The 10470-nt window shown below is 40.8% G+C and overlaps 2 protein-coding genes across 4 annotated transcripts; one reads left to right on the forward strand and one right to left on the reverse strand.

Annotated features, from left to right (window-relative positions):
• Positions 1 to 2488, reverse strand: hmces (5-hydroxymethylcytosine binding, ES cell specific). Of its 3 annotated transcripts, none has more exons than XM_008285442.1 (7): positions 2372 to 2488; positions 2049 to 2257; positions 1494 to 1637; positions 1217 to 1399; positions 719 to 873; positions 444 to 636; positions 1 to 353 (listed from the first exon to the last, which is right to left on the reverse strand). In XM_008285442.1, exons 2-7 carry the CDS (start codon positions 2235 to 2237, stop codon positions 162 to 164), a joined length of 1056 nt encoding a protein of 351 aa, XP_008283664.1. In that variant the 5' UTR covers positions 2238 to 2257; positions 2372 to 2488; the 3' UTR covers positions 1 to 161. The 3 variants fall into 3 exon arrangements, with proteins under 3 accessions (XP_008283664.1, XP_008283662.1, XP_008283663.1); XM_008285440.1 differs by having other exon boundaries at positions 1175 to 1399; XM_008285441.1 differs by having other exon boundaries at positions 1175 to 1399; positions 2049 to 2272.
• A 1567-nt stretch (positions 2489 to 4055) lies between these two features.
• Positions 4056 to 8247, forward strand: LOC103359889 (tubulin monoglycylase TTLL3-like). Its single transcript, XM_008285452.1, has 12 exons — positions 4056 to 4122; positions 4237 to 4396; positions 4484 to 4530; positions 4666 to 4794; positions 4889 to 5000; positions 5088 to 5192; positions 5285 to 5468; positions 5558 to 5706; positions 5785 to 6028; positions 7086 to 7345; positions 7570 to 7745; positions 7849 to 8247. Exons 1-12 carry the CDS (start codon positions 4072 to 4074, stop codon positions 8245 to 8247), a joined length of 2016 nt encoding a protein of 671 aa, XP_008283674.1. The 5' UTR covers positions 4056 to 4071.
• Positions 8248 to 10470: the final 2223 nt, after the last annotated feature.

Consider the following 10470-nt stretch of genomic DNA (forward strand, 5'->3'; position numbering starts at 1 on the left):
AACAGTGCAGAATATTTTTCTTACATTTAAAATATTTACTTTTAGTACAAGAAACAAATCCTCATACCTGTTAAAACAGTAAAGCACAATTTAAAAAAAAAAAAAAAGAAAGAAAAGAAAACATAAAGGACCCTACAGTGTCCTTGGTTCAGTTCATACATTCACTTGGTTCTTGGTTTCTTCTTGGCTCCCTGAAGCCACTGCTGAAGTGCTCCTGTAGACTTGGGTTCAGTCTCTGCATCATTTTCTTGCTTGTCTTTACTCTCACGCGTGTCGGACCCCTTCCTCTTCAATGGGGCGCTGCTCGACAGCCAGCTCGTCATCATCTTGCTGCTTGCTGTTGGCTTGGGCTTCTAGAAGTCAAGGGTTAAGTTTGTCAGCTTAAAATTCTGTTCTTGCTAAATCATCCATCTACTATATGTAAATACCTCATTAAACTCTACCTTTTTGCTGTTAGGATCCACCGGCTGGAGACACTCTGGAGAGTTGTTGCGTGAGTTGTTGACTATCGAAGACACTGGGTGAAAGGTCAAAGTGTTTTTAGACTGAAGCAGCTTCAGAGCATCCAGAGACTTCACCTCGCCAAAATCAAGCCATTTTCTCACTTCATCTTCTCCATCCAGGATTGCTGGCATCCTAAAACATGAACACACTTGAGTTTTTGATTTCGTACAGACAAATCAAAGAAGCAGCATGTGTCCCTATAAGTGATTCTTACCTATGATGGATGCTTTGCAGATTTTGGGAAGCATTCACTGTGATTATACTGTATGAGTAAAGGGGTTCTCCACCATCTGGTGGCGTCCAGCAGTCGAACACTCCAGCCATGGTCAGCAACTTCCATCCAGTCCACTCACCTGGTGCTTCAACTTCCTAACCAGAAGAGCAGAACATGAGTGTATTTAAATAGACTTCGTTGGTATGGTTGTGACTTTTTACAATCTTTACCCTGGCACAACCATCAAACCTAAAGCAGGAGTTTGTATTTACCATAAATTTCTGAATGCAAAAGAAACACCTGGTGGACACATGCTCATTTTTTTCTGTGGCTATTTTCCCACACAGGAAATTTTCAGATGGTAATTTCCGCCAAAGCTGCATTCTCTCTGTTTTTTGCTCTAGATGAAAGAAATATTCAAGGTGCTCATATTGCTCCAGAAAACTCAATGCAAACCTCTGTCAAAGCAGGGGAGGCTTCCCCTGGAGGGCACGCTACCTCTGAATTCTCCTTATTACGAGCTGAGGTCGTGGGGTCATCCTGATCCTCTTTTTTCCCCTGGCTGGGCCCCTCACTCTGAGGGAAGTAGATGAAGAAAGGCTGCTTGTCTTTTTCCACCTTCTGCCACTCATAAAAACCATCAGCCAAGATGACACAGCGCTGTCCTTTTGTCAGGGGATCCTTTGGGGAGATAACACAATGATAAGAAGCTGCCACAACAAAGAGCAAGACAAAGCACAGGAATGATAATACAGCTTTACAAAATAGTATGCACCTTGTAGGACTTCTTCGACAGCAGACTCTCGCTGCGGCAGTTGCTGGTGCTGTACTGCATCTTGCTTGGGTCGTTCTCCTTGAACCACGCAGGTACCAGACCCCAACGCATGGAGGCCAACACACACTCATCCACAGGAGCTTCCTGAGGACACATACGAGGAATGGACAAGGTATCATGAGCACCTGCACTGTAAACAGCTATTTAATGCCAAACAGGACAGACCATATTTGTAAGGCTTACACAATTTTCATGTGGTTAGGACAGAAATGTTGTCTGCTATTTCTTTTTGCTTGCACCTAATTATATGTCAGTACTGAAGCTTACAGAAAATGAATTCACAAACATTACTGCCACCGTTTCCATTATCTAAGTAGAAAAAAAGTAAGTATCAATCACATTGTCATTGCAGGTTATTGCGCCTAACACACGCGGAAGGAAACACCTCTTCAGCTTGCTTTTTGACAGAGAGCGTTTGGCTGTCAACACAAGTTAAGGTAATAAACACACTTGTGCAGCGTGTTAGCATGCTAGCTCTTGTCAGGCTGAAGCTACCTTGTCAAAGTGCCTCTGGGACAGCAGCACCGGGCTCATGGACTGGGGGCTCTTGTTGTACGAGGGTCGGTATTTGTCCGCGTCTCCATCCCTCCAGCGGGGCTGTCTCCGCTGCCCGCCTCGGTTCCTGTACGAGGAGGCTCGACTCACCTCGTCCGGAGCCAGAGTGCACGCAGTTCTTCCGCACATTTCAACGGGCCAAACGGAATCTGAAAAAAGTTAAGCTAAGAACTATTAGCATGCTAGTTTGACTCACCTCAACGTCATAAATATTATTTTTCTCCGGCTGCAAACATACAATTTAGAGACAGTGCTCGACTTACCGGTTCTCTGGTGTGACTGTTAAATGTATACACCGCAAAACTGCCGTTCCTGTGTCTACGGTGTTGCGAGTGTGTGACTTGGTGTGCAGCTGTGTGTGTGTTTGGGTCCAGAGTCGGGATTTGTCCGGGCAGGAGCCGTCCGGCGCTGATACACGTACAGTGACATCAACGCGACCACGCCCCCCGTGAGCCAAAATGGCGGCAGAACAGAACTATTCAAAATGCAACCGAACATGTTGCCCCAACGTCTCACGATATGATGTCTGCGGTTTAAAGCAAGACATCAGTGTTTGCATATCGCAAGTAGCGAAACCACAACGTGCAATTAAGGCTGTTTTAAAATGATTTAAGTAGCTTACTGCAGAATGGGAGTACAAAGTAAAAATAGAAAAAAAAATTAAAAAAACAACAACAACAAAAAAACATGTACATCTTGTATTCCATAAAAACGCCAATATTGAGTTAATATTGAGTTAAATGAGTAACGTGATTAAAATGTTTGTAAACACTATAACAATCAATGCCAGGATTGTGTGTATTTTTTTTTTTTTTGTGTGTGTAAGATAGTTTTATTTCAAAGTATATTGATGTAATATTCTGACAGTACGAAATAAGCCCTTGTATTTTCTTATAAAGATATACATACAAAAGAAAGAGAAATATTTGGAGAGTTATACATCAGTTTAAACAAAAATACTTTTTTGTAATATATGAATGTGCAACACTCCTAGGGGCAATCTGAGGTTGCCATGGCAACAATAAACAGGTACAAGAGACAAGTTAGTACATTTATGGACCTCAACAGGTGAGAACAACTAATGCTTATTAACTATAATGTCAAAGCTCTGTTTGTATTGGGTTTTGCTTATAGTGTAAGATATGACATCCCAGTAGGGGAGTTAGCATTTTGTGTGGTTTGCTACTTTGGTAGCAAGCTAAGGTTTTGTTGGTTTGTTTTGGAAAATCAGGGATCCAGAAACTTTTTCTTTGGGTAACCTGATGGTGGCGCACTGACAATGTTGGAGTGGCAGTCCAACAGCCACAACTGATGCTGTATGCTGTATATTATATATATAGGACCAAAGGGATCAATAAAGTTCTATCTATCTATCTATCTATCTATCTATCTATCTATCTATCTATCTATCTATCTATCTGATCTATCTATGATTTCAGCACTGGATATTCTGTCTATGTGTGGTGATAACTTATCTAACTGCTGCCAATTATATTACAATAAAATGTGTTTTCTTAATAACTTGATTACTTCTTGCCATATTATGGTAGTTACTGCAATGACTATAAAGGTCACTTTCTGTAATGCATCCATACACTAATTAATGATGCTGCTGTGAAAATGAAAAATCTCTCCAAAACATTGATCCTGTCTTCATGTTGGGTATAATTTATAAGCCGACTAACTGATGAAGTTACTGCTGTGTTGTGCATGAATGCAACTGCGTTTTTGTGCTCTCTGTGATGCTTATGCACTGACTGAACATGAGCATGAGACCTACAGATGTTTACAGTCTTTTAATGACTATATCTGTAAACCAACGATTGTGCACGTCATTACGCCATATGCCTGACACCTCATAAATGTTATATTGTGTCCTCTCCAGCAGTTTGTGTCGAATCGGTGAAGCAAAGCAAAAGAAGAGTTTCTGCAGAACATGACGGCTGATGTCAGTACGGAGAGAATGGAGCAAGAACTGAGGGCAGCAAAGGCCTTTGTACATGAAGCTGTCAAAGTGAGAAAACATTCTTGGATGTATTCAAATCATTTATAATTAGGAGTCACATACATTTGATGCTTGCTATAAGAAGGAATCCATCATTTGTGCATCTGCTCTCTGTCCTCTCAGATGCACAAGATATTCTCTGTCCAGGGCTCCAACCCTGTCGTCAGGGCAGCGCTGAGGGCTCGGGGTTGGGTTGAGCTGCGTAACAACCGCTCCACCCAGCAAGCACAACAGCATTGTCACAAGAGCAGAGGCAGCTCAAATGGTGCCAGTGACAATGATGGTGGTAAGCTACAAGTCTTTCAGTTGTTGTTACTGATTGTGGACATTTGTCTATCATCATTTTATTGACTTTGGTTGTTCTTCTCAGACAATGCTGAGAAAGAACAGGATCCTGACAGACAGCACAGTTTCATGGTAAAAGACACTTTTAAGGTTGTGGGCCAAGTTAAGGCCAAGATGATACATTGCTAACCTTGATGATGATGTTAAAAATTTAAGGTGTAAAATTCAATAGCTCCCCAGATCCACTTCTCCCTTGTCATTCCACAGTCTCGCCAGGTGAAGAATGAAATGGTGTATTTCTATTGGACTTACTGCAGAGAGGCAATCAACACTAAGAGCTTGCACAAAGAACAGATTACCAATCATTTTGCAGATTCCAGGTGCTTCACTACCAAGGTACATTTCGGTGCAATGATTTCTTACTTAAAAATCTGCCCTCTCAGTGCTTCCCCACCACAATCACCATCATTACTTCTCTTTTCTTTGACAGGTTGGGTTGTGCATGAACCTGAGGAACCTGCACTGGTTTGACTCAACAGACCCAGACACCTTCTTTCCCCGCTGTTACATACTAGGAGCACATGAGAAGCAAGATTTCATTGGTTAGATCTGACTTTACCATCTTTAAACTTGACCACACCAACATTTTTCTGAAGTTTCACCAGCATGTTTGTACTTTTATTCTTAAGAGGACTTCAGGAGGACAGCATGCACCAGTCTTCTGAAGTATATTGCGGAGAGGGAGCAGGATTTTCAGGGAGAGAGAAGAAGCCTTAGCATTCAGGCCATTAAGGGTACGACTATTTCTCACATGACTGTGTGGTTACTCATTGTAGCTCTGTTACGGAAAAAAAAAAAAAGGATAATTTTCTTTCTGCATATTGAGGTCAGGAGAAACAAAGCAAACAGCGATGTAGACCAGTGGTCCTTTCCCAAATGATCAACAGCGCCCTCAAAGTGTGCCAGCAGTTACTGGACAGTCTGGAGCACAAAGACATAGACATGAACTCTGAGACACTTACACAAGAGGAGTGGACAGAATTTATTGACAATTACTACCTTGTTGTTCAGTGAGTGTGCATAAGTTTCTTCAGTGTCAAACCAATGCGCTCCTCAGCGAGTCTTACTGCAATGTCACTCTTTCTGCTTCCTCACTCAGCGGTGGAGCAGAAATTGAGAAAAGGGATAATCTCGTGACCTCCTGTAAGGCCATGCTGCACAGGCTGGAGGAGGTCAGTCCACAGCTCGACATAGACGGCATGGACAACATCTGGATCATCAAACCTGGAGCAAAGTCCAGAGGCAGAGGTAAAAAGTCTGACGCAATCAGACACCTCGCATAATGTCTGACAAAGCCCTGGTTGACCTGTCTCACTTGCCTTCAAGATATCAAATGCAGCAAGCATCTAGATCGGATCCTTGGGTTGGTGGACAATGAGCAGACCCTTTTCAACATAAACCAGTGGGTGGTACAGAAGTACTTGGAGCGTCCTTTGCTGGTCCATGACACCAAGTTTGATGTGCGGCAGTGGTTTCTGGTCACCGACTGGAACCCTCTGACTGTGTGGTTCTATAAAAAGTGCTACATGCGCTTTTCCACACAGCCTTACTCACTGGACATACTGGACAGGTACAATCGTTGTATTACTGAAGATGTGGGAGCAAAATGAAAAGCAGAGGCAGACATGAAACCAGATCAACGTCAAAATAGAAAAATGGGAAGTGAAAGTCGGAAAAAGGGCAACAATATTTTGCATGTCGTATTTGGCGGGAGATCTGATTTTACATCTGATCTGAATAACGGTCAGATTTCTCCTCAGGGGATATTTAAATCTGTGCATATTTGCTGTCTTTGAGAAACTTCAAATCGAGCTTAAAGCAACATCTGAAACATCACCTAGTATAAGTGCTTCTAGTGAGACAACAAATGTGACGATTCTGTTCAAAAACACTTCAAGGGTAGAATTTGAGGTAATGGGTGGGAGAAGGATGAGAGGAAATAATAGGGATAGGAAACTGCATGAGTTCAAAAGGGATGAAGTTGCTTTAACTAGTCTGCAGATATATGAAGATCGTAGACAAAGACTGTGAAAGATTTACCACTGTGGTAATGATCGGTCCAGTTTATCATAACCTGCTGTGCTAAATACAAAAGGGAAAAGCACCAGCAATTTAGGGAGTTAGCATTGTTGGGACTAGCTTCTTATTTTGTTTTGTTCAGTTTTGTTTGGATTTTTCAAATTGAAACACACATTTAGAATAGAATAGAATAGAATAGAATAGAATAGAATAGAATAGAATAGAATAGAATAGAATAGATCTTTATTATCATTGTAACATGCACAATGAAAATTAAATTAAAATTTAAAAAAATTGGGGACAGCATTACACCTGGCAGCCAAAATTAAATTCTGCGAAGAAGAAAATTCCATCAGGGTTAAGATTCTACTTCTCAGGAATAGATTTTGAGGGTTGTGAGGTGTGTTTTCCTGTCAGTATAACCTGACCTTTTTAAAATGCTGAATAAAAAAAAAAAATTGTTAAAAAAATGTATAGAACTTTAAATGTCTGTGTCATTACCAGCTAAATGTTAGAGACTATGAGATATGACAGACAACTGTACCAGATTAACAGACTGTCCACTAACAGTCATGCACTTCACATCATTTTCCTTTCCATTCTTTCAGCTCAGTGCACTTGTGCAATGATGCCATCCAAAAACACCTGAAGCCCTCCCAACAGCGCCATCCAGACATTCCAGCACACAACATGTGGTCGGATGAGCAGTTCAGGACCTTTCTGTCCAGCCAGAACCAGGAAGCTCAGTGGGAGACTGTGGTAGTCCAAGGAATGAAGAAAGCTGTGATTCACGTAGTGCAGACTGCACAGGATCTGATGGACTCACACAAAAACTCATTTGAGGTCTATGGTGCTGATTTCTTGTTAGGTAGGATGGGCTCAATGTCTGTGACACGCTTCATTACATAGTACACAAACTGTTTCAACGCACAGTATCCTGTGTTTTAAAATCCTTTTTCTGAGATGCAAAATTATGTTTGTAATAGAATATACAACATTCAGTTCCCATTTAGATTAGATTTCACTATTTTCTTTGTACCTTTACCTTGACAACAGCAGAAAAATCATCCTTTTGCTATGTTTGTTCCTCAGGCCATGACCTACATCCATGGTTATTAGAAATCAATGCCAGTCCCGACATGTCTCCCTCCACCCCTGTGACTGCCCGTCTCTGTGCTGCTGTGCAGGAGGACACATTAAAAGTTGTCCTGGACTGGAGAGTTGACCACACTGCAAACACAGGAGACTTTGAGCTCATATATAGGCAGGTAAGGAACAGCTTGCCCTCCTCTTAGGGCTACAGAACACATTTAAACAACCCAGATGGTGAGGGTGATACAGTACTGCAGATGTCACTTTTCATCTCTATAGGCAGCAGTAGAAGTCCCTCAGTATACAGAAAGGAACCTTTCTGTTAGGGGCTTTGCAATTAAAAGCCCCTGCTCACTTCCTCCACTGACATGCTCCAGCTGTTCACCACCAAGACACCAGAGGCAGGTCAAAAGTAAGGATCCTGTAGCAGAAAAGGTAAAACATCTGCCTGCAGTGCAGAGTGCAGAGACTCAGCTCAAAAACACCAGCAGTGAGGTTCCTGTTGGTCACCAGCCACACTCTGTGGTTCTGTGTAAGAGCAGAGCAGAGGTGTCAAAGCTTTGCTCAGGGAAAGTCCAGCTGTTCACCACAGACAAGCACCAGGATCTTTCTGTGCCCGTGAAGATTACTGCCCCAGAACAGTCCAGACAAGCAGTCATCAGCTCCTCCAGAGCCTAAAAAATATTCAAATGAAGGCTTGTTGAACAAAGAACTAGCGCTGTCCTTCAGTTTCTTTTAGTATGTTTTTTCCCCCCTACCTCATAAAAAAGTTAAATAGATAGCCTGTTTTGTTTTTATTCACTTTTCTAAAATTCACAAAACATCTTGTCAACAATTTCTCTTTGGAAGAAAGTAGCTCCATTATATGTTCACAGTGTAGTGTTTGGTTTATTCAGAGTAACAGGAAAATGCTGCTCGATTTCTTAAATGTCAAAAACAAAAAACCTGTGGCTTTATATTATCAGGGCCAATTGATCAAGGACCGCACAGTTATTACAGCAAACTGGTTATGGCACTCATGATGCTGAAATAATGGTTTGACAATCTGAGCTTATATTCATTGAGCAATACTCTTTTTTTTGTTTGTTTGTTTACAATCTACACTCACAACCTAAAGTCAGTTTCTCTCTAACTGTTAATGTCACTCATCAGGGCAGTAACGTCAGGTTTGTGACAGGAAAAGAGACAGTCGGGTGCAGCGTGTAATGAGATAGTCTGCCAAATTTGAAACAGTGTAAACACAATAAATAAACGTGTGTAATGGTAGTATGAAAGAAGAAGTAGCAATGTCAGTTCATTGTATGTTAATCTTTAGAGGAAAACTCTACATGCTGTATGAGAGTCACAAACAAAGTCATTATGGTTTTTCCTCTATAGACTGATCAACATACAGTGAACCAGCATTCATCTCTAGAGGAGAAACCACAATGACTTCTTTAATGACTCTCACACAGACTTCTTCTTTAAAAGAAACCCGACATGTTCAGGCTGTACGAGAGTCAATAAAAAGACATGTTGCGGTTTTTGTTGGTGGTAAAGAAAAATGCACTGGAAGAGACTATAAGAGCAAAAAGTGGAGAAGGCAAAGAATGCAAGAGTCAAAGATCGTGTCAGTTTAGGAACACAGGGATTGTTAGAAATATCACAGGAAGAACAGAACTGTTAGTGCAACTGATGACAGAACAGCATCATTAAGTCTGATAACACTGACTGCCACACATCATAAAACAGCCAGACAGTTTTATAGCGGTGATCTGGCAGAGACCATTCCTCACATTGGAGTGGCACAATGTCTCATTAGTTTAAAAAAAATAAAAAATAAAATCAGCAAATAGTCATTTTTTGGATCACTCAATCGATCAATTAATCAATCAGTTAATCAACATCCTTTATAGGAAGGTAAAAAAAACCAAAACTCTCTTTTCCAAGAGTGACCTGGCCAAGACGGCAGCACAAAACGGATTACAGCGAGCACGCCAAACACAAATAAAATCCAGTCACAATTCCACACACTGCAGAAAAACAAGAGTGGGATTACATGATTACACAGTGTAGTCACAAGATCCAATTGAGCTTATTTCTCTGTCTTTTATAATTGCCTTGAAATTCCCCACAGATACAGGATGTGTCAGTTTCCAAGTCCTTCTGCACTTCATTCCAGGTAGAAAATTTAAAAGCCTTTTTGCCCCCGTTCGGTTCACTCCTATATTTTTCTCTTGAAAGCAAAACTGCCATTAAGAAGTTCACAAGGACTCATATACAGCTTAATAATCTTGAACAATACATCTATTTATTGTTTTTTTAATTGATTAAAATACTAATGTTTTTTAAAGTCATGTTCATAATATATATTTTTTCTTTTTTACATGAGATAATTCCACATAAGATGCTTTATTCTGCCAGTCTAGCTCACATTCATGCAGCCTTTTGTGTCTTTATTTTGGCTGCAGGTTCTGGGTTAGTGTTGGATTGTTTGTGCCACTTGTTTCCAGAATTCTGCAAAAAAAAAGGGTTTAACCGCTGCACTATTAAGAGTCTATGCTTGAGCTTAGCTCATGAAAACATGAGCTAACGATTCTTTATTTACAGTATGTCACAAAAGTTATATAAAGTAATATTCTATTATATCTCTTCATGGGACAACACTGAAGAAATGACACTTTGCTACAATGTAAAGCAGTCGGTGTACAGCTTGTATAAAACTGTAAACTTACTGTCCTCTCAAAATAACTCACTACACAGACATTAATGCCTAAACCACTGGCAACAAAAGTGAGTACACCCCTCAGTGGAAATGTACAAATTGGGCCCAAAGTGTCAGTATTTTGTGTGGCCACTATTATTGTTTTCCAGCACTGCCTTAACCTTCTTGAAAAATCAAAAAATGTGATTTCCTCATTT

Source organism: Stegastes partitus, unplaced genomic scaffold, assembly GCF_000690725.1.
Source record: "Stegastes partitus isolate 25-593 unplaced genomic scaffold, Stegastes_partitus-1.0.2 Scaffold402, whole genome shotgun sequence".
Lineage (NCBI taxonomy): Eukaryota > Metazoa > Chordata > Actinopteri > Pomacentridae > Stegastes > Stegastes partitus.

Excerpts from the sequence above, each read along its gene's own strand:
- hmces (XM_008285440.1), bottom strand. The coding sequence starts at position 2,237 with ATGTGCGGAAGAACTGCGTGCACTCTGGCTCCGGACGAGGTGAGTCGA. Across the intron at positions 1,638-2,048 it reads CCCAGAGGCACTTTGACAAG|GAAGCTCCTGTGGATGAGTG; the intron begins GTAGCTTCAGCC and ends ATGTGTCCTCAG. Across the intron at positions 637-718 it reads CTGCAAAGCATCCATCATAG|GATGCCAGCAATCCTGGATG; the intron begins GTAAGAATCACT and ends TTCATGTTTTAG.
- LOC103359889 (XM_008285452.1), top strand. The coding sequence starts at position 4,072 with ATGGAGCAAGAACTGAGGGCAGCAAAGGCCTTTGTACATGAAGCTGTC. Across the intron at positions 5,001-5,087 it reads TGAGAAGCAAGATTTCATTG|AGGACTTCAGGAGGACAGCA; the intron begins GTTAGATCTGAC and ends TTTATTCTTAAG. Across the intron at positions 5,193-5,284 it reads TAGCATTCAGGCCATTAAGG|GTCAGGAGAAACAAAGCAAA; the intron begins GTACGACTATTT and ends CTGCATATTGAG.